This window comes from Argiope bruennichi, chromosome X1 (genome assembly GCF_947563725.1).
Source record: "Argiope bruennichi chromosome X1, qqArgBrue1.1, whole genome shotgun sequence".
NCBI lineage: Eukaryota > Metazoa > Arthropoda > Arachnida > Araneae > Araneidae > Argiope > Argiope bruennichi.
In genome coordinates, this window is record NC_079162.1 from 133,620,053 (window position 1) to 133,644,110 (window position 24,058).

The following is a 24,058-nucleotide window of genomic DNA, read 5'->3' on the forward strand; positions in this document are numbered from 1 at the left end:
CAAAAAACTGAATCAGGTACGATTTGACATCATCATCATTATTGAAATTTTTACCATTCAAGGAGTTTTGTAAAGATCGAAACAAAAAGTAATCAGATGGTGCAAGGTCAGGACTATATGGTGGATGTGGCATCCCAACCAAGCTCCAATAATTTTTGCCGAGTGACCAAAGATGTGTGTGGCCTTGCATTGTCATGATGGAATACAACACCTTTTCGATTTGTCAATTCGGGCCGCCTTTCTTCAACTGCATTGTTTATTTTCGTTAGTTGTTCAATGTAAACATCAGAATTGATCGTTAGGCGGTAAGAGTTCAAAGTAGACAATTCCTTTGTAATCCCACCAAACTGATAACAAAACCTTCTTTTGATGAATATCAGCTTTGATGTTGTTTGAGTTGGTTCACCTGGCCGGCTCCACGATCTTTTCCGCTTGATATTGTTGTAAACAACCCATTTTTCATCGCCAGTTATAAGTCGTTTTAAAAATGGATCATTTTCATTACGTTTCTTTAGCAAATCACAGCTGTTAATGCGTTGCGTTAAATGCGTTTCTTTCAGCTCGTGAGGAACCCATGTATCGAGTTTTTGAACATAGCCAAGTTTTTTAAGTGATTTTCAATGCATGTATGTGATACATGAAGCTTCTCTGCAATCTCACGTGTTGTACTGTGACGATCCGAATCGATTATTGCTTTGATTAGGTCGTCATCAACTTCAACTGGACGACCAGAGCGTTTTTCATCTTTGAGTGAAAAATCACCAGAACAAAATTTGGCAAACCAATTTTGACATTGCCGTTCTTTTAAGGCTTCGTCACCATAAACAGCGCATAACTTTTTATGAGCTTGCGATGCGTTTTTCCCTTTGCGGAAATAAAAAAAGCAAAATATGACGAAAATGTTCCTTTTGATTTTCCATTTTTCAACGAACGCCAAACGAAAACTACGCAACCGATCAAAAAACTTTTTTTACTGATTGACAGCTGAATTGCCAACTATCAAATAAAAAAATGTGTTTTACATTTGTACTACGTCTGCAAACCTAAAAATTCAACTGAAGCCATCTATGAGTGAAATCCGCAATTACTTAGTTGCCAAAACAATATTTTATAAACCATGATTTACAAATAAAAATTTGCTGTAAAATTCTACCTTTATCAATAGGACTAGGCTATAAATCCGTTGACCTAATAGATTAAGGAAATTCACTGCCAATTCTCATTTCGGATTCTCAGTATTCATGTATAATTCCAAATAGCAGAATACTTTAAATATGGTTGAATGGATTTTTGACCATATAATGACGGTTCAAATACTTTCAGGTGATTAGATATTTATCCTTTAAACCAGGGATGGGCCAACTCCGGCCCGCCGGAAGGTTCTATCCGGCCCGCGGATATAATTTTAATTCTGTTGGTCCGAGACAAATTAAAAGAAATATATATTTATATATTATATATTGATCTCCTTTTCTACTTTGATTAAATATTAGTTTTTTTTATTCCTTTTTTTCAAAGGACTGTTGATCTCTTTACTTTCTCTACTTTTGTTCTACAAAACATAAATCGACGGAAATAGCAAGCACAAACATCTTTCAATCGGTAAAGTGTTAAAAGAGGAAGTTCTTTGTTAGTTATAGCTGTAGATTGGTGCCAACAAGCATTATCTCTTTCTCAGGGATCAGACATATGGGAATCCAATATAGGTCAATTAGACCTCAAATATGCGCATTTCAAGCTCCAGCCAGCGGCTTTTTCTTTTGGCCCGAGTTTTAATATTATTGATTGCGTATGGAAAGATTGCGGACATACAGCATCATTGTGAATAGTGGTGAAATTATTAAAAGTATAGCGTAGCTAGTGCTTGTTTGGGTTATTCGTAAAATATTTCAACCCCAAAATCGCTATTAAAAATGTAAAGTTTATTCAGAGTGCCGTGCTTCTAATGATGAATGGACCTCGAAATATTTTTAACAGTTGTAAAAGATAAACCAGTGTGTCTCATCTGCAATGAAGCTTTAGCAGTCTTCAAAGAATATAACATTTCCCATCAATTTACATCTAAGCATAAGAATTTAAATTACGAAGCAATGCCCGAATATGAAAGAAAACAAAATGCAGAAAGTCTGTGTAAAAAATTATCAGGCCGACAACTTTTTTTTCAATAAGGGAAGCAGCAATATCAAAGAAGCAGCTACACATGCAAGTTACATTGTAGCAAACAATATTGCTAAAAATAATAAAGCTATCAGTGATGGGGAGTTTGTTAAACAATGCATGCTCCAAATTTGGGATGTTCTATGTTTAGACAAGAAAAATAATTTTGAGACTGTAAGCTTATCTCGAAAAGCGGTGACTTCTAGAATCGAAGACATCCATAAAAATTTGACATCACAATTAGAATCAAAGATTGGCCAGTTTAAATTTTTCTGAATAGCTATGGATGAAAGCACTGATATAAATGATACTGCTCAATTAGTATCATTTATAAGAGGTGTTGATGAGAACTTTGAAATTACAGAGAAACTGGCGTGCATGCGTTCTTAGGGAACTACAAAAGGATGTCATATTTTTCATGAATTTCAGGAAGGGCGTTTAACTTTGAAATTGTCTATAGCAAATATATGTAATATTACGACCGATGGAATACCAAATATGACAGGAAAAAAAATCGGGATTTCTTGGAATCTTTAATCAAAACTTTCCCAGGAAAAATGTTGTTTTTCCACATTGTATTATACATCAAGATTCTCTATGTAAATCTACATTGAATATGAAACCCATGCTTGATGCAGTCATGAAGCTTGTAAATACAGGGTGGTTATAGTTAAAGTTACCCTGTTTAGACCTACGTAATGTTTTCTCTAGTGGAAGGATGTAGAAGAAACTTGATATTTAGGTTCTATGGATCATGGGGAAAAGAAATAAGCAATAAAAATAGTATAAATTTCGGCCGATAGATGGCGGTTTTCATGTACGATAAAGGCCGTTATGCAAATTTAGAGTAGTTTAAAAAGCCAGTACTCACTGGCTTTATCAAATCATTTTTCGCCATGCCTTAGAGAAGAAGGGAAGAGCTTTACTGATAAAGTTGTTTTATCAGAACAGCAGTAGTTTGTCTTCTGCATTACGAGAATATCGGCGCTTGAAAGACTTACGGAAAGGGCAGGCTTTGACAAAGATGATTATTAAATTTGAAGAGACTGAAAAGTCGGGTGTGGTAAAAGGAAGAGGACGGAAACGGATTTCAAATGAAGCTGCGAAAGAAGTCGCTCTTGCCGCGGTCAAAAGCGCGTCCGATTCGCGATATTATTCATCAAGTGCTCGAGTGGTGGCACGTGATTTGTCTCTCCCTTGGTCTACAATACGAAAGGTTCTTCGATCCACTGTAAAGTGGTATCCATACAAGATCCATCATGTGCAGGCGCTGAATCCTGCAGACCTAGAGAAACGAAATCAATTTGCTAGAATCTTTTTAGCCAGAATAGCCGTTGACAATTCATGGCCATGGAACATTTTGTGGTCGGAAGAGGCTCATTTTACATTAGGCGGAGCAGTTAATACTCAGAACTGTCGTATATGAGGTACTGAAAGTCCTAATGATGTGCATGAACAGTCTCTACATCCAGATTACATTACTGTATGGTGGGGTTTTACTGCTGATTTTATTCTTGGTCCTTTTTATTTGAGGAGAACACTCCTCATGGCCCTCGAAGGTGTTCCGTTACGGGTGCCCGTTACCGCGACCTTCTTCAGCAGCAAGTCATTCCTGCGTTACAAGAACTAGAATGTTTAGGGACTGCTGTCTTCATGCAAGATGGTGCACCAACTCACATTGCTCGATCAGCGACGGCATTGCTTCGTGCCCACTTTGAAGATCAACGGGTAATTTCAAGAAGTTTTCTTATTGCCTGGCCTCCGCGTTCTGTGGACTTGAATCGCTGCGGTTTCTGGTTGTGGGGATTCCTGAAAGATCGTGTGTGTGGAGGAAGCATACGGACTCAGCATGAATTGAAAGCAAGCATAACACGTCACGTTGCTGCAATTGATCGAGAAACATTTCGTGCCACTGTTGAACACGCTATAACAGGCTTTGAACATGTGTTTGACGTAAATAGAATGCACATTGAACGTATATTATAATTAAATAAAGTGTTTAAGTTCCAAATTGTGTTTTTTGCTTTTTATGCGCCACCTTCTCACTGGCGGTTGAAATTTGAACTGATTTTTTTTATTGCAGATTTCGGTTCTCCATGATCCATACAACCTAAGTATCAAGTTTCTTCGACATCATTTCACTAGAGCAGACACTACGTAGGTCTAAACAGGGTAACTTTAATTTTAACCATCCTTTATTATTCAATCTCGTGGGCTTACTCACAGGAAATTTCGAGATTTTCTTCAGTACGTGCAATCTTTATATTCTGATGTACTGTATTACATGAAAGAAAGATGGCTTAGTGCAGGATGTGTTTTCTAGCGAGTTTGGCAGCTGAAAAACGACATTGTGTCGTTATTCCATGAGAAACAGTGTTCTGCGGAGTGCAAAATATTAGAAGATACAGAATGGCTTTCGGACTTCGCATTTTTCATAGATCTTCTTTGTCATATGAGCAACTTGAATGTCAAGGTGCAAGAGAAAAATAAATTTATCGACGATATCTGGGCCCATCTCAAAGCTTTTAAACTAAAACTTAATCTGCTTGCTGGGCAGCTAGCTAAGAACGATTTGTCTCATTTTCCGCGGTTAAATTCAATACCCTCAGTAAATGAAGAGAAGCTTAAGAATTATGAATATGGCTTGAAAAAATTGCATTTTGAGTTCGAAAGCAGATTTCAAGACTTCGGTGCCATTCAAACAAAATTGGATCTTTTTGCCATGCCTTTCAACGAAAATTGTAAAGCAGTGAGGTCAATTTGCAGCTTGAATTAATTGAGTTGCAATTTAACAATTATTTCAAGCAGTTGTTTCTAAATACAGTACACTCCCGATTATCCGCGGAATTGGGTGGCGCTGCCGCCGCGGATAACAAAAATCGCGGATAATCCGAAAAAAGCTAATAACGGGTATAGGAAAAAAGAAAACAGTCATTCCAACTTTGAAAAATCGTTTTATGTACAATAAAACGTAAAATAAATAGCAGGAAATGTTTAACTAACGCTTACTATTTTAGTATATCACTGAAAACTAACCTAAAATGCATTTTGTTAATGAAAACAGAAAAGTGCTTTGTATTTACGAGAGGCGTCAAGGATACACAGAAAAATTAATACATATGTACTGTTTTAATACTGTAATGTATTATGTAATTACAAAAGCATAACTGTAAAACTGCACCTTTTTGAAAAAATCAGTCAAAATAAAAAAAAAAAATAAAAAAAAAAACTTTGTGCGGCAGGCGCGGATAATCCGCACCGCGGATAACCCGCCCGCGGATAATCGGGAGTCTACTGTATACAAAAGTTAGAGTTTTCTAAATCATTATCGAAAGTAAGTTTCCCAAATTTAATATCTCAAGCCCAGAAATCAGTGCTATGTTTGCTTCATCTTGTATATGTGAACATGTGTTTTCAACTATGAACCTTAGAAGGAATTATTTCGGAAGTAGACTGACAGAGGAGCATTTAGCCTCGTTCCTTAGAATCAATGCATCTCACTTCGAGACTCAATATAAGTAACTTTTAAAAATGAAATCTCAATTTCATTCATCTCATTAACATATATTTAAACTGTAATACTTTTATATTGTTTTTAAAATTTTAGAAAGATTTATCTTGACTCTCCAAACTTTTTTTTTCAATTTTTGGCCCGCGATCGAAAAATGTTTGCCCATCCCTGATTTAAACTAAGAGGAAGGTCTTTTCTTAAGGGGATAAACGCCACAGGAAAAAGCACACTTTTTTATATTTTATACCCTAAAAAAGCAACTGAACTTGTAATGAAATTTCATAGACTGGATAGGCAGTAACTATATGGGCATTCGTATTTAGCTCACATCATGGAATCAGTGAAAATTAGAATGTAGTAATTACTCTGCATACAATAATTTCTATAATATGTAATACATTGTAATACTGTATATTCCATACAGATAATTGATATTCAATAGCTTGCATCAATATTTTAATTAAAATTGATAAATATGTTTTCTATTCATAGGATTTTAAACTCATCAGAAGACGCCGTAGAAGAGATTTAGAACGCATTGATTCATTTTTAGAAAAGTTCTCGAATGGCCCGAAACCAGCAGACCCCACGAATGAAAATAATTCTACTCATTGCTGGGGAAGGTAAGATGAACTGTGATTATCATTCAGCAAAATATTTTTTTTTCTCTCTTCACTGCAAGTTAACATCTGAAAAGGTCTTTGAGGCGCATGTTCCCACTTCTTTTACAGACTTTTCACAGGTCGGTTTAGTCCTTTACTTTTCATGATTTCCGTAAATCCGAAAAAATAAACAAATTCTTAACTTTATGGATACAAATATCTAATATTGAACTCCTTTGAACGAATTTTGAAATGGCAGATGTCAAATTTCTCGTAAATTTTTTAGCCCATTTTTCGAAAATCAAACGAAGCAATATAGAGATTATTGATATATGATAGCAAATAGGATTTTTTTAAATAAAGGCATATGGATTTTTATCCGTTGAGGTAATCACCGATTTACCTTTGTATTAATAAAAATTATACAAAGTCTAGTATAAATATATATATAAAAAAAACGAAAGATTTATTCTGAAAAGAACCACTCATGACTTATAGCCCTCAGATGAGTGCTACAGGTGAGTGCGGTGTCCCAGTGACAAGGGATCCCAGGGATCTTTACTCCCCTTTCGTTTATCCTCTCCTACACCTTTTGCTGTTTGCTGCTTAGTTCCATCTCTCGACGGCAAGCGAGGGTGATCTAAATGAGAAAATGCCCCCTCTCTGCTTATTTCTTGTTTCTCATAGACAGCTAAAACTCCAATGTGCTTGCCATACGTGGTAACCCTTTGAATGGGTGGTATACTGTTGACCCCCAATGCATCAATTCGGCTGATATCCTAATAATTTTGTCCCCTTAGGGACCAACTCTCTAAAAGTGGATACGAGTGTCTGAATCCTGAGATTCCCAGGGATCTTCACTTCTTTCAAGTGTTTTCTTCCGTATACCTTCTGCTTTACATTTGATTTTTCCATTCCTCGACGGCTAGTCAAGAAGCTATTCAAGAGAAGCTGTCGCCTCTCTTTTTTTTTTCTTTGCTTGTGATGTGCAGCCGAAAAGTCCACGTGTTGGCCGCATGTGCCGATTCATTAGACGGAGAGCGCACTGTGGTCCCCGGTGCATCCGTCGGCTGTAAATCAGCCATTTCAGTTTTTAATGTGCTGGGGATTAAGCGAAGGGGTCATTTCTGGAGTGGTCACTGTCACCTGAGTAACTCTGAGCATATAGGATTTGGCTAGCACTAAGGTAAGGTATGAAATATCCAAAGTAAAAGTTGTTTTCCCTTTTTGGGTTCGAATCTATTTCCATATCATATGAGCGCTTATCTTAAAGGACCCGTTCAGTGAGCAACGAACAAACATTGCAAACTCTTCTGAATTTTTTTTGTCGCATTCTGATCAAAAAGGAAAGTTTCCATCCTGTACCTCCATTTCTTATTGAAATGGCCGTTTTCGGTTTTATTTTGTTTTTTGGGTGGTTTATTGTTGTATGAGCCATAACTGACTATAGGGTACCAATCATATGGTAAATTCAGAGTAGGTTATAAAAAACAAGTTAATAAAACCAACAGTTGAAAGCTAAAATCACATAAAATATGGCAATGTAAATAATATGACAATGCAAAAATAAATGATTTTAGAAAAAATTAAAACAAAAAGAAATGTGTGGCATAAACAGAAGAAAAAAAGTACTAAATGCAAATCAAGAAATTAACGACTTTTAAAAAGTTTGAAATATGCAGTGGAATTTTTCATCCATCAGGTCTTGTTCAGGAAGACGAGATAAAAAAAATGAACACTATATGACCTAATAAAAGGACATTCAATTAAAATATGACGAACAGTAAAATAAATCTGACATCAGCTACACTTAGGTGCAATTTCCCAAATGTAAAATATTTGTGAAGGAAACGAGAAGCGCCATTTTAACATCCATCTCACTTTTAGAAAGCACAGGCCACAATCTACTGTCTTTTTGACCAGAATGTAATTTGTGATGGATCTGCAGATTCCATATCTTTTGCCAGGTAGAAAAAACAAGACTGCCGAAAAACCTTCTAATGTCGCAAATTGGAATTCCTGTGCACAAAAACGCTTTTGATAATTTTGCAGCTAAATCTGATTTTACATTCCCAAAATTCCCTACACGAATCGAAACCCAATTAAAAATCTTCTGAAAGCTATCATTTTGAAGTAGATGCAAAGTGAACAAAATTCTAAAGTAATCGGAGTTTAGCGCAGCTTAGCCAAAGGTGGCTTTTGCGCCAAAAAACACGAACAAACTCGAACTCATACTCGGAAGCAATTGGATGCATCCGATTATAATAGTGAAAAAGCATCTCCATAGGGACCATGATGTCGGTATAAATTATAAATTTAACCTGGGTAGAAGGCGAAATTTTCTGAAGAACATAGAAAATTGCCACCAACTCAGGAGTAAATACGGAGCAAAAATTATGAAAATGACTCAGTGTATCAGATAGAGGTATGCTGCAGCAGCCAGTATGTCCATTTGATTTCGAGCTTTTTATGAATATCTGAAAAAACGAGGAATTCCGATAGCGATGATGTAGAAACAGCTATTGGAAAACTCCCTTGCTCTTGAAAAAAGATTATATTTATAAAAAGCTGTTTCATAATTTTCTTTTTTATAAATGACAATTCATCTAAAAATAAGAGAAAGGTTATTACAAAATCCAGCCTATTATAAATTTTATTCCAAGCGTAGCCGATTACTTTAATTGAAAGGACATTCAAGCATGAATTATCAATTAACTCTAAAAATTTAACGAATGAGAGTTTTGGTTGGATTTAAAAGTACTCGTTCTTTCTCATTTCAATGAAAATCCTTCTATTTTGATGTTCTGCATGTAATAATTTAGCTGGGTAATGATTATGGAAATTAACACGCTTTTTAATATGTATCTGCACTTTTATACATCAAACTGTATGAATATTAACACAGTAAAAATCTTTTAAGAAATACTCTAAAAGAATATTTGTATGAAATAAAGTTTTATTTACTTTTTGTTAGGACTTTCGTTGTTGATCCCTCCGAAAATTTTCACTATCGATGGTTATCTGTGATTTCATTGGCCTTGGTGTACAACGTAGTCATGATAGTTGGGCGTAGTGTCTTTTGGGAACTACAGAAACTGTCTCCAACCACATGGTATTGCTTAGACTACTTGTGCGACGGAATTTACTTCTTCGATATGGTTATTCATGCCCGTACAGGTATGAATACTCTTTTTCTTATTTCTTAAATCTAGTCCTAAGCTAATCAGAAATATTTCATTTAATAGATTCAATCAGATGAGAACTTTATATCTGTAAATTAATTCTCAAAATTTGTATGTTAAAAGTGGATTCCTTTCGTTTTTTAAACTGTTTTAAATTCTGAATTCATGTCATAGAATAATCTAAAATAAGAAATACACAACAAAATATCCATAGTGGTTTTAAAAGCGCAATTGTAATGAAATTGTATGCATTTAATTCGATTGAAAAAATACAAAAAAAATTTAATTAATTGCAGGTAGAACACATATATAAAAATCAAAAAATTTGACATACACACTATACAGAAAAGATGAAATATTGTGATGAAAATGAAATATTATTGCATTTGTAGCAAGTATATAACTTTTTTTACACCATTCTCGTTATTAGAATTTGCAAAACTTGCCAAAATCGCCTATCAAGACAGGCGCCGGAGACCATTTTGCTCCTTCTCCTGTGCTAAAAAAATATTAACGAAGATATTGCCTAACACAGAATGGTTGCAATTCACATTTCAATTTGCTTCATCTTCCATTTTTCGCCATAGTGTATGTCATAGAGAGCCATCTGTCAAAGATATGTTTCATAAGTTTCTATCTTTCAATAAAAGTATTACTGACTAGCGTTATCTACTGCAATTATTTTTTGTAATTTCTTGATATTCATTCCGAAAATTATTTAGTTTTCATTTAGAACATTTTAAAGGCTAGCGAGTTTTATTCATTAATCACCGAATATGTTTCATGAAATATTAATGAATTCTTTCTGCGTTCAACAGATGTTCGAAAAGGAGAAATGAAATTAAAGAGTAGGGACATCTAAATGTTTTCTGTATCACTCTAAAATTGAAAAATGTGCATTTGAAATACTGAGAAATAGATAAAATCAATTTTTTTCTTTCCTTTTCAGGATATTTGGAACAAGGTCTTCTAGTACGGGATTCCAAACAACTTCTTAAAAACTATATTCGTTCTTATCAAGTCAAGTTGGATCTTTTAAGTCTCGTACCTACTGATTTAACGTACCTGATCATGGATACCAATTGTGACTTACATGTGCCATGCATCGTCATTTTTCGACTAAACCGGTTGTTACGCTTTCACAGACTGCTGGAATTCTTCGATCGTACAGAAACACGTACCAATTTCCCTTACGCATTTAGAATAGCAAAGTTAGTGTTTTACATATTAGTCATAATTCATTGGAATGCATGCTTATATTTTGCAGTCAGTTACTCAATAGGGTTCGGAACCGATTCTTGGGTTTATAATATGACTACTCCACGCTTTTCGTCCTTGAGACATCAATACATATACTGTTTTTATTGGTCCACATTGACGCTAACAACTATTGGAGAGATGCCTCCACCAGTCAGAGATGAGGAATATGTCTTTGTTGTAGTGGATTTCTTAATTGGTGTCCTCATTTTTGCAACGATTGTCGGAAATGTCGGAAGTATGATAACTAATATGAATGTCACTCGATCAGAATTTCAGAGAAGAATGGATGGAGTGAAACAATATCTAGAGTTCCGTAAGGTGAGTAAAGAGTTAGAAAATAGAGTTATCAAATGGTTTGACTACCTGTGGATCAATCGACAATCTCTTGATGAAGATGATGTTACATCAGTGCTACCTGATAAATTAAAAGCAGAGATAGCAATACACGTTCATATGGAAACCTTGAAGAGGGTTAAGGTTTTTCAAGATTGTGAGCCAGGGCTTTTGGTGCAATTGGTATTAAAACTTAAACTGCAGGTGTTCAGTCCTGGTGACTACATCTGCCGAAAAGGGGATGTCGGTAAGGAAATGTATATCGTAAAAAGAGGACAACTTCATGTTGTTGGTGATGATGGTAAAAAGGTCCTCGCAACTCTGAGTGAAGGATGTGTATTTGGGGAACTTAGCATTTTAAACATTTCAGGCGTAAAGACTGGTAACAGAAGAACTGCCAATGTTCGAAGCGTTGGGTTTTCAGATCTATTCTGCTTATCTAAAGAAGATCTATGGAATGTTTTGGCAGAATACCCAGAAGCACAAAAAATGTTGATAGAAAGAGGGAAGCAGATTCTTATCAAGGATGGCCTTCTTGATGAGAAGGATGCGAACGCGAAAGATCTGGAGGATTCTAATCTTCAGGCCCGTTTAAATAAACTACAAACAGCTTTTGATAACTTGCAAACTAGGTTTGCAAGATTTTTTAGTGAATATACTAGAACTCAGAAGCAACTTAAACAGCGGTTATATCGTCTAGAAACGAAATCGAACAGGCCACTTAACGATCAACAATTAGCACAAAATTTTACAACAGTATCGCTGCGCACATACAAACACAAAACTATTTCAGAATTCTCTGAGAAAGAGAAAAGCTAGCCAATATCAGAAGAAATAAATCGAGTTTTGATAAATTTCGTTTATATAGTTTGTCTCATATAATATATATACATATAGATATATATACATATACATATGTAATTTTTATTATAAAACTGATATTTCTGTATATAAAACGTAATAAACTATATTTTGTATCAAAAAATAGAAATTTTAATTAATATATTTGTTTTGAATATTACATGCTTTCATATTAACATTACAGCAGTAGCTATAAACAGAAATAAAGAAACATTAATTTAACAAAAGGAAACATAAACAAATAATAAGAATTAATCTAAAACTGTATCAAATTATTGAATGCTATGAGAAAGAAAATTCTTTTACTTGCCTGTTTTTATTTCAGAAAATTCGTAAATCCTTCACCATATCAAAAAAGAGAGGGAAAATGCTCTTAAGTACATCAGTAATGATAACATATACAGACTACAAAACATGTGTTCCTTTAATAATCTATGGAATGACTTGAGAGGCCCTCCAGATGTAAAAAAGAATAGAATGGAAGTCACAGGATGATTTGATTACGTAATTTAACGAGAAAATCTACTCAGCGCATCCTATTATTTTAAAACAAACTGATCCATATATTTATCAGTATACGCACTAAATTATAATAAAATAAAAAAAGCAAATAGTTAAGATTCATTATTGGTAAGTGTGGGAAGAAACTCGAGTTTTCATCACAAATTCTGATACGCAAGACATCTTCTTTGATCGTCTTTCAATAGTTAATTTCTAATTAAATAGTTCCAATGAATTGTTTCAATAAATTGTCCAACGAACTGACCGGGAAAAAAAGCATTGATTTCGCAGCTTTAGACTAATCAACGGCTGCCTCGAAGAAACGTTGACTGAATGATCTTTGAGATAGCCGTTGAAACAGTATAAAATAGTGATACTCAGAGCTTCATAACTCGGTCAATTTTGGCCTCAAAAGAATGGAATTCTTTTTTGTATAAATTATGGTGCGTCAAGAAAAATTTACAAAAATTGATTAAAGACCGTTAAATGGTTTAAAAATTTAAATTTCGTAATTTTTAGCGTTTTATTTATTGACTGAAATCACATGAAATGTTATTCTTTTAGAATTTTAAAGCAGTTCTCCAAATGGAAAACTGTCTTTTTCTAAGAGTTCAGAAATTAGCTATTAGGCCACAGTTACAATGACACCTTTTTTACCAATTTTAATGAAAGGAAATTGTAGAAATTTTCCCTGGCATCTGAAAAAGCAGTATATATGCATCCAGCTCGGCTACTGCGCATATGCTTATGCATCCATCATGATGATTTAGTGCCTTTGCCCTGGATACACGGGAGTATTTCTACTGAATTTCTTCTTAGATAAATGGAGAAAATGCGTTTTTTTTTCCTAGATTAAAAACCTGTTATGAGTAAAGGCTGAAAAATTAGATGATTGGTTAAAGTAGTGCGTTCATTGCACTGGGCACTTTAAAATATTCGGTTAAACCAATAAATTAGCTAGCAGAAAAAATTCTGCCATGTTAAAAAAAAAAAAAAAAAAAAAAAAAAAAAAAAATTATCTTTATGCATCAAACACATTTCCTTGAGAACAAAAATCCCATTTTAAAAACTAGGAGAAACAGGCTTGGACTAAAATCAGATTTCAATCTATTCAGCATTCATTTTATAACGTTTCTTTGGAGAAAATAAACATCTATAGAGCATTTCGGTGACCTACTTCAAAACTAATAATTTTTAACCTCACCTTAATATACTAACGTCCTTTATAATAACTACACGTGTTTTTATTCATCATTTACAAATATATATCAGTATTTTGCATACAAGTTTGATTGCTATAATTTTTAAAGGCCCATAACTTCTTCAAGTTTGGGATTTCAAATTGTTCAAATTTGACTTTTATCATTAGTTCTTAGTTTCTTGATCACAAACTGAAAAATTAAAAGACTACGAAAATCACTTCTGTCAAAGAAAAGTTTTAAATACTAAGAAATATTATTCGAAATAAGCTGTACCTTTAGTGAAAATCAGTAGCTCATTGCTTTGTGCATTGCAGTGACACTCTTAATAGCACGTATTGTAATATATATTCAGTATTTAATGTAATTTATTATTGTAATGTATGCAATTATTGTAATGAATATGTATTCAGTATGTCCATTTCTTTCTTAATAAATAGCAAATATATTCTTAATAAAATGAAAATTATAGTTTTATAATTACGAATACGAAAGTTTCTGGCAATTTACATCGTTATATAAAGAAGGAAAAGTGTGCTCGTAGTAAAATAATTTCATCATTTTATAGAAAATTTTGATAACTTATTCATTGCTAAGCAAGACAAAAAGAATGGATCGTTGCTACTATTATTATACATTGGGCTTTGCCGAAAAAAACCAATAAAAGATGGAAGGGAAATAATTAATTAATCCATTAAAAGTCAATTGACGTTAATAATACTGAAACGGAAATTACACAGTTAAATGCTCTCTTAATTATACTATCCAAGAGTGCTGAGAGTAATAGAACATTATAAAATATGGAAGTTTTCTACTTATTCAAAGGCAATGGATTCAGGGAAATGAAAAGTGGTTTCTCCGATCTGATTTTGATTGGAAGATTTTATTTTCGCTATTATTTATGAAGAACAGTGGATTTGAAAGCACACTTTCTTCGAAGACTTCATGACTTTCTTCGAAGGCACAAGGATTAAAATACATAAAAACAGTTTTTGAAAATAACTTTTATTAATGTTATATGATATAGAATAGTTTTATTTTGATTACTTTTTACTTATTAATCCTTAATTTATAATACATTATTTATTATATTTTGAAAACTTGATATCTGTTTTCTTCTAAAACATATCACCAGATGAAGCCAGCGGTATGGAACTGAAATTTAATTAAAATAATGGATGACAGCGTTAGAATAATGTTTTGCCACTAAGAAGACACAAATTTACAAAACTTTAAAACTCCATATCATCAGAAAATGAGTGAAAAATTGATTGCAAAATTTCATTTATGCAAATATAAAACAAGTCAAGTTAAATAAAATTGGACAATAAAAGAAAATTCAGTAGCCAGAAGCTACAGCATAATCTCCGAGAGGCTGTAAATATTGGATTAAGATTTTTCTGAAAAAAATTTAAACTCCATAAATCAACTATAAAAAAAATATCAGCTTAATAAGCTATTGGAATTTGAAAAAATATCTGAACTTCATAAGCAAACTTGTTAATATCCAGAAATTAGTGTGATACCACATCGAAGATTAAATACTTGTAAGGCATGCAAATTAAAAAAATTTTAGTGAAATTTACGAATACATGTTGAACTATTTCAAGTGATGTAGTGTTGGAGAAACAAAGGTCTATAGGTACCCTGACGACAATTACCTTTGTTACACCACCAATTATTTCCAAACAAAGAGAAACATTTTAGTTTTGTAACATTTTCAATGGTTATATAATTACGTACATAATTCTCATAATATTTAAGGTAAAGATATGGCAATAATGTGTAAATAAAGAAACCAAATATGTAATATTACATTAAAACTGTAAAAAAATAATGTTAGGACTTTTTATAAATTTCCTTTTGGTGCGTCATTTAAAAAGGATTTTGTTTTTTAAAAACTTATTAAGATAAGAAATTTCCTTCAAATCTGATCTATGTTCAGTAGGAGGAGTTAAGCATTTTAGACTAGTAATCAATAATAATAAAAAAAAATTCTTAACATACAGATTTAGAAATAAATTATTAAAAGAATCCTATGCAAAACTCCCCATTAAAAGTCACAGTACTATCTAAAAACATCGTTTAAGTTATTTTTTAGAAAAGCTTTAAATACATATCTCATAAATAATTTTGTAATTTCATGCATCGCCATTAGCTTTGTTAGAAGGATATGGACGAAAACAGCAATTTAAAATATATAGGGTGATTCAGAAATCCAGATAAATTTAATATTTGAATAATTTCCAAACGGATGAAGGAAGAAGAGTACCATTGCCACTGAAAGGACAGAAATCAACCAACATTTTTTTCTACCACTACAATTTATTGGTTACATGGTTTACTTTTTAAACCATCAAATGATACTGCTGAATATGGATAAGTGCGCTGCATGGGACAAAGTAATAACAGATGACAAATGTTAAATGAGGGGTCAATACATACGGGGACAGAATATGAACAAAGAAAATGTTGCTTAAAATTGTGAAATAGAAATATAGCTTCTTTTTTGACAACAGTATCCCTAAATATAGGACGGTGCATTGAACATCTGTAAACTACTAATCTAATTATTATTTTATCTTACAAATAGCGGTCCAAAATTCAACATACATACTTTAAAGCGCAAAAGAAACATTAAAATAAGCCAAATTCATAGAGGAAGGTATGATTTGAAATATCAATCGAATGAGGCAATGGGCTTTTTCATCAGTACCGAGGTAGAATTTCAGTGATAATCCTCTAAAATTTCGACTACATACGGAGAGCGTGTAATGCTGAAATGGCGAACATGTACCGTACACACTCGCATTTCATCACCAAATGTTCACAGATTTGCCCAGGGACTTGTGCAAATAAGAAATATATGGTTCTGTCCTGTGGCCACTGCAATCTCCTAAGCCTGGATTTCTTCTTGTTTATGACCCTCAATGTCGTGGCCAGCGTATCTTCTACTCTAATCGGATGGAGTTTTAGGTCATATATTCCTATGTAATTGTAGCTTTTTCTTGAACTTTTAATCATCTTATGTAATGCATCATTTCATTAATTGCAGAATCAGACGATGACCTAAATTTAAACTACTGCAACCAATAAGTTAGACTTCGTGGCAAAAACAATTCAAGTCTAATTTTCATTCTTCTTGTGGAAAAGTATCATTCTATCTTCGTTTGTGAATTGCAAATATTTAAATAACTCCGGATTCCCCTGTACATTCTGAAACACACGATATCAAGTTCCAAGTTACAGTTTATAAATCTATTCTGAAAAATCAGCCAATTCATTGCAAAGATATTGAACAAACTCACATTTCTGAGACATTGTATTAGGACTTATTAGGAGCTTAAAACGCTGTCAAGAAATAAAAAAAAATGTCAGATAAATATTTTTTTCTTTAGGATAAAAATGGCAAACGAAATCACCTAAATTGGAATAATAACTGAAAAGAGCGGATATTTGCTAGGTGGGCAAATGTTTAATATGTCTGTTTTAACACTAAATAGTCCCTAAGGGACACATCTTCTTTGGGGGTGATGGGTTTCATGACCTCCAGGTCTGCTCACCAGTTTATCTGCTTTCCTAGCTTGCTGCTAATTGCTTTCTTCTTCCCTTCCCTCAACGGCAGCGAGCTCTCCTCAAGCGAGAGAGCTCTCCATGAGAAGTTGTCGCTGCTCTGTTTGCTTCTCGCTTCTCATGAACAATAAAAAAAACCCACGTGTTGATAGTGCGTGGCAGGTTAATAGATAGGTGGTGCACTGTGGCACCAACTGCATAAATCGACAGGGGGTTTTCCACCAGAATAGTTAATATGCTAGGGATCAAGCGAAGGGGCCTTTTCTTGGGCTTGGCGTTAAGAATTGTCTGGGGCTTATAGGCTCCGGCTAGTAATCTGGTAAACAAAGAAGTTGGAAATTTTCAGAGCTTGTGGATACACCTTTTTTAATTAGGCTTCTTGGTGCGCAGAGCCGTCGGGACTCAATTCATGAAATATCATATATGCTCCAAACAATAGTCTCCCTTCAAAGGACATTAGAAAATTATAAAATCTATTTGTACAATTAAATTCGACACAGATTTTATAATTAAACGATTATTTGAAAGTAATGAAACTTTCCACTCAGTTTCTCCTTTTCTTGGGCAAAAGACTATCTCAGCAACAATTCATGAAATATGATGTATCTTTGAAACGCATTCTGAGGATACGAATTCTAAAAAGCAAACCCGGCAAGTATATGAGTTAAATACACTAGCCACAACACCTATAACTGTCCAACCACACTCGTCACTGAATTATTCAGAGGTCGTAGTTACAATCGGAAATATTTAATGTATCTCTTGAGGAAATATCAAATGAATTTCAGAGGAAAAGAGTAACGAATGTACGCCACGTAACAATATGGTGGATGGGTAGCTTCTTGTTACAAAGCATCTTATACTAATATTTTATTTCCCGAAATTGCCAAAATTTATATATACCGGGCATATAAAATTACCAGTTAGGCAGGCAATGCATCCCAAATTATTTAAGATACTTTCAATATCAGAGTTCCAGCCACTCAAAAGCAAATTATCTCGGAACGGTTACATGCGCACACTGTGCTGCAAAAGGCCATGACACAGCCAGCAATGTATATCACAAGAAAAGTCAGTGAAACTGCGATGGTAATCATTCATCCCTTTCGAGTATCTTTAAAGAGTGTCTCTTTAAGAACAAATTACAACTCTTAAAATAAAGGAAGGCATTTCTAATCTAGAAGCTAGGAAAGACAAGGAGTATTTTTAAAATAGACTTGAATGATATAAATAGTTTTTAATGAAAATTGACAGAAAACTAATTTCGACAAAGCAAAAGCAATGAATTTTCAGTAGTTTATTTGTCATTAAAAATGGAACAAACTTTCTGAGAGATACACATTAAAGTAGAATAAAACTTAGCCTATTAAAATTGTTTCATCGGTTCAATTAAAGAATAGAGTTCTTCAAATTACATCACTAATTTCTTTAAGGTCAATAATACAAAATAGGTTTTGATTTTCAAATTCATATCAGCATATAAAATCCAAACTCTTGATATTTTATGAACTATGGCATTACTTTATTTATTCGCTTGTTCCTCAAGATATAAAAGCCCACAGCCTTAGTTTTTCTATTGTTTGGTGTCTTTTTATATTAATTATTATCTTTTTGCTTTAGTTTTATCCAATTCCAATTAATGATAATGATTATAACTGCTTTCTGAGAGCTATGATAGACTTCTTGTTCTGAATATCAAATTTAGGAAATAATTTTAATTCCAATTTAAGCCCCCTTTTGGAAGAACTCCCCTCCGCCCAAAAAAAGAATAATCTAAACTTACTTTAAAGTATTTGAATAAAATTATACTGTAATAAGTACTAAACTGTGGTCAATAAAATTTACTCTCAAAGGATAAAACGTGTTTTGTTACCTAATTTCAAGCGATTTAAATTCTGGCTTTCCTTTGCAAAACCCTATAACATATTTATTAACTTTCATTAATTTTTTTTTAAAAAAATGGCCCGGTATGGCATTAATTATAGTGCTTAAAAAATTTTTCCAAATTAACACCTTCGACACCTACACAGAATTGCGTTACCTTAATAATACTTGGGCATATCTGATCCAGTTCATGTGAGATAAGGATTGGATTTTTGAGTTAGTCAGCAAAGATTTATCAAATATCCACTGATAATTCATTTCTTAGTTCAGATATAATGCCAATAACAATTAACTGAATCTATCGGTATACTGTATGATAAATTGGTCCAACTGATTGGACCAACTGAAGAACTTCTAAAAACAGCAGCATGTAACATATGAACAGAAAACTGCGATTGATGAATTTCTTGCACGAAGAATTGTTTTAATTTTTTCAAACGTGACAATCTTGAAAATTAACGCTTCTATATAGATCAAAGCAACCTTCGTCTCCCCAAACAACATTTTTCAGAAAAGAAAGTTTTGATTTTGCCAAAGGAAGGGCCTATTTGCTTGCTTTTAAACGACTATTCAATATTTTGTACGAATGTCCCCTATTAAAGTTGAAATATTCTCTACACAGTCAATTTTGGAATTTTGAGCTCTGGAAAAGAATAACCTAAAAAATAAAGAAAAATGTCAATTTTTTCGTCACATATATGACACTTCATTCTCACCATTTCTCTCCTGTTGAAGTAAGGATCCTATTAATCACTAAATCACACAGCCTATTGATATATATATATATATATATATATATATATATATATATATATATATATATATATATATATATATATATATATATATATATTATTACAAAGTGGTAAAACGTATCCCTGACATGCCAATCTTGGCGACAAAGGTTGGCGACTTGGAGAGAAATTTGGCGACCTTGGCTACAAAAGAAATTTTCTAGAAGAATCCAGATGGTCTGAACATTATATCAGCCGAGACCAGTTTTTCCTTGAAGCTTGGAGAAAGTTCCGGAACTTCCCTAAGATTACATTACTTCCTGTCAATGACATCACTTCCTGTGGAGGAACTATAAAAAAACCACGCACTCAAGACTGGAAAAAATTGGAGTATTAGACAGCAAGCAAGCCGCAGAGCTAGTGATTAAATGCGCTGTGTTATTGCGTTTGAATGGCGATATTTGTTGATATTGATATTTCTGTTGCTTTGTGCTACTTTAGAGTTTTCCTTTTAGACTTCGTTAAAATAAAGAGCTTTATTTTTGTAAGATCCTGCTTATTGCATTGCCTCCAAATACATCCACAAGGAAAATTTCGTAACATTTTGTGTCAGAAGTGGGGTTAGTTGGATTTTTCTGTGTATGCCTTGGACTAGAGGAATGGATGAAAAACTCGCAGAGTTACTTGCCATGATGGCAGAGATGAAGAAAGGACAAGAGGAGATGAACGTAGGATAAGAAAATAAAATGGAAGCTGGAGAGGACGAAAGGAGGAAAAGCCAAAAGGAATTGAAAAATCAGATTCAGGTGCACGTCAAGAGTCAAGTCAAGGGAATTAAAGATCACGTTAACAGTTGCATAGAGAAGATAGAAGAAGATGTCCAAAGTATCGAGAGGGAGATTGGAGAAGTGAGGAGCGAGGTTCGAAGCAAAATTGAAACAGTTCAGGAGAGGATCGGCAATCTCGAGAAGAGACTTAGTGAACTTGAGGACAGACCAAACAACTTCCTACCAAGTCCAGAATTTTCGTATACCAGACCGACAGTCAAGCCTTTGACATATGATGGACAGACATGATGGAATGCTTTTAAAACCCAATTTGATGTTGTTAGTTCACCAAACCAAGGGACAAATGTTGTAAAAGCCAGCCAACTTGTAGTGTCTCTCCGAGGATCAGCGGCGGAGGTTCTTCAAGAAATTCCATCTGAAAAGCTGATGGACCTAATGACAATTCAAAATTCCCTGGAATCCAGATTTGGGGACAGCCATCTAACCCAATTTTACAGAACAGAGCTGAAGACAAAACAGCAGAAGTCAGGGGAAAACCTTCAAGTTTTGGCCGCAGATGTGGAACGATTAATGAGCCTGGCTTACGCCGAATGCCCTCTAGATGTTCGGGGAAGCCTAGCAGCGCAGTATTTCGTCGATGCCATCAGAGACGAAGACACGCAGTATGCAACGAGGCTAATGGATGAAAAAGATCTAAAATCAGCTCTAGCTTAACCCTTTCGCGACGCGAAGCGCAAACGCGCGCTTATCGCTGAGGCCGGCAGTCTCTCTCGCGAGTGTCTGTCCACGGCCGGAGGGTTTTTCACTGTTAAGCCTAAATCCATGAAATTACCGAAATATCAACGCGTTGTTTAATAATATTCTGTAGAATATTTAAATGGCATATGCTTCATATTTATTTCTATAGATACTTTATTTATTTAAGTTATTTCTTGTTTAAATATATATTTTACACATTTTATTTTCACTATGTACTTACCATTTAATAACTTTTAACATCATATATCTCAAAACTAAATATATGACTTAAAATTCTTTTTTCGTATGAAAAATTTGAAAACAGGGATCTACACACAGTCCTACGTTACAGTCCTTGCACTCATAATAACTCATTTGCCGTTTTGGAGGATTTTTCCGGGAATGTGAACAAACGAAGCATCGTCGTCTCACTTTCTCACCCGTTTCTTTTGAACAAAGTTTTGGGAAATGTCTTTCAGTTAATCGGAGTGGATTTAATGATTCTGCTGATTTTGGTATGACATTAACTTTGGGGATTTTAGAGGAATGCTGAGAAATAATTTGATTAACTAAATTAAGGCGATAATTAAGGAGAGGAAGATTGTTCTTACTTTTTTTGTTGAAAAGAATATTGGCATTAAATACAGCCATATCCATGATATTAAAGAAAAGTTTCTTATACCATTTAACAGTTTTCCTGAAAGATGGATACTGAATTATGACGGCATCGCTTAAGTCTATCCCTCCCATATTTTTGTTGTATTCTACGATACACTCTGGCTTCATTATGGGATTAGATGTTGCGCGATCTTTTTTACCAGTATCAAGCAATTTTGCATCATGCATAGTTGATATCACTAGCACTTCTCGTCTATCTTTGAAAGCAGTTAAGTTCATGTTCTTTTTCTGCAAAACCAACATCTCACCGATTTTCATTTTGGGCGGCGGAAAATTTTCAGGCATTCCTTTCCTTCTCCTCATTACAGTCCCACAAGTATTTGTTTGTAGTCCGAAGAGTTCATCCGCTAATGATGGAGACATAAAAAAACGATCAATATATAAATGGTACCCTTGACCAGAAAGTTCTTCAAGTAGAGATTTCACAACTCTTTCCCCATATAATCCTAAAGTTTCCTTTAACACTGTATCCTTCCCCGTATAAATAATAAAATTGTATATATATCCTGATTTAGATTCGCATAATTTATAGAGTTTAATTCCATATCGAGATCGTTTAGCAGGGACGTATTGGCGAAATCCAAGTCTTCCTTTCCACAATAATAAACTTTCATCTATTGATATATTCCTTTCAGGGGTGTAAGCGGACTTGAAATTTTCAATTATTTTATCTAAAACTGGTTGAAGCTTTCCGATTTTTTTGGCATCGCTGCTGGCAAAATGCAAACATCGAAGAATTGCAACGTATCGATCACGACTCATTACGCTATTAAAAAATGGCGTTGCAAGCATGGGATTCGTTGAGAAGTACATTTTGATTTTGGGTTTTTTTATAATGCCCATCAAAATTGTAAGAGCAAAGAAAACAAACATTTCTTCCTCTGTGACAGGTAAATAGTTCGAAGAACGTGCACCAGATGCATCCTCAGGATATATACTTCTCTGATACAGATTGGTCTGTTCCGTAATTAATTTCATTACTGTATCATCGAAATAATGCCTAAAGAAATCAATTTCTTCTGCAACCGAATCATCCACTTTTAGTCCAGGCACTGCTTTGAATGGTAATTGTGTTAAATTTTCTACTGTGGATGACCATGGAGAAGTACTTGCTTTCGATGTACTCGGCATACAGATATCAGTAATGTCCTCATCATCACAAGATTCGCTAGATTCTTTATGATCAGAATATATTATAGTGTCACTATCACTGTCACTATCCGAATCTGTTTCAGAATCAATATCTGAAATATTTTGCATCATTTCCGCTATTTCAAGCTCAGTTAAAATTTTTCGACGCTTCGACATTCTAACGGTAAAAAGAGAAAAAATTCACGTCTACAAGATCTAACTATCCACTAAAAACTGGACCGCAAATCGAAATACCCAACGCTGTAGCGAAAAAAAAAAACTTCCCCTGCTTACTGTAAACAAATACCACGTGCGAATTTAAAGAGCCGTCATAATTCACGCCATTCGGAAACATTCCTTTCTCCTTCATTCCTTCCCCCTAAAAACCACGTGTATGTGAGTCATACTACTCTCATTTTGAGTAGAAGGTCAAATCTACATGTATCTGAAACCATATGGACATATAATGCCATCTTCTGGCAAAAATTTTAGTTTTTAAAACGTTCCAGGACACTGGCACTAATGGGTGACGGCCGGGGGTGAACGAGAAAACGCTCTTGCACGCCGGCGTGTCGGCCGGGAAGTGAGTGCGTTTCTTGCTGGCACGTACAGGTGACAGTCGGCGCGAAAGGGTTAAAGCATGAAGTATGAGGCTGCAAAAACTGTTTCCAGGAGTTGCATACATGTCAGACCGATTCAGATTCAAGATGATACCGGCAGGAAAAGTTATGACAAATTTGAATCACTCTGCAGCATGCTGGAAAAATTATTGAACAGTCGTGATGGTGAAAAGAACATCCCTCACCGAAACCCGAATGTGACTTGCTGGAGGTGCAACAAGAAGAGGCACTTACAGAGAGAGTGCTCGCTGGTTGTTTCCAACCAGGGAAACTAACTCATGGCCGTCTTGCGAGGCGAAGGCTGCC

The 24,058-nt window shown here is 34.3% G+C and overlaps 2 protein-coding genes across 3 annotated transcripts in view; one reads left to right on the forward strand and one right to left on the reverse strand.

The window, feature by feature from the left end:
- The window catches only part of LOC129958939 (cyclic nucleotide-gated cation channel alpha-3-like), a 118,492-nt gene extending 106,582 nt beyond the window's left edge, over positions 1 to 11,910 (forward strand). For both annotated transcript variants that reach the window (XM_056071690.1, XM_056071689.1), the window contains 3 exons: positions 6,161 to 6,291; positions 9,245 to 9,447; positions 10,402 to 11,910. In XM_056071690.1, the coding sequence (XP_055927665.1) occupies positions 6,161 to 6,291; positions 9,245 to 9,447; positions 10,402 to 11,864 (1,797 nt within the window). In that variant the 3' untranslated portion in view covers positions 11,865 to 11,910. The remainder of the gene's footprint in view (positions 1 to 6,160; positions 6,292 to 9,244; positions 9,448 to 10,401) is intronic.
- A 9,701-nt stretch (positions 11,911 to 21,611) lies between these two features.
- On the reverse strand, positions 21,612 to 23,309 carry LOC129959407 (piggyBac transposable element-derived protein 4-like). The gene has a single exon (XM_056072226.1). The coding sequence runs from the start codon at positions 23,307 to 23,309 to the stop codon at positions 21,612 to 21,614; it is 1,698 nt and encodes a 565-aa protein (XP_055928201.1).
- Between the last annotated feature and the right edge of the window lie 749 nt (positions 23,310 to 24,058).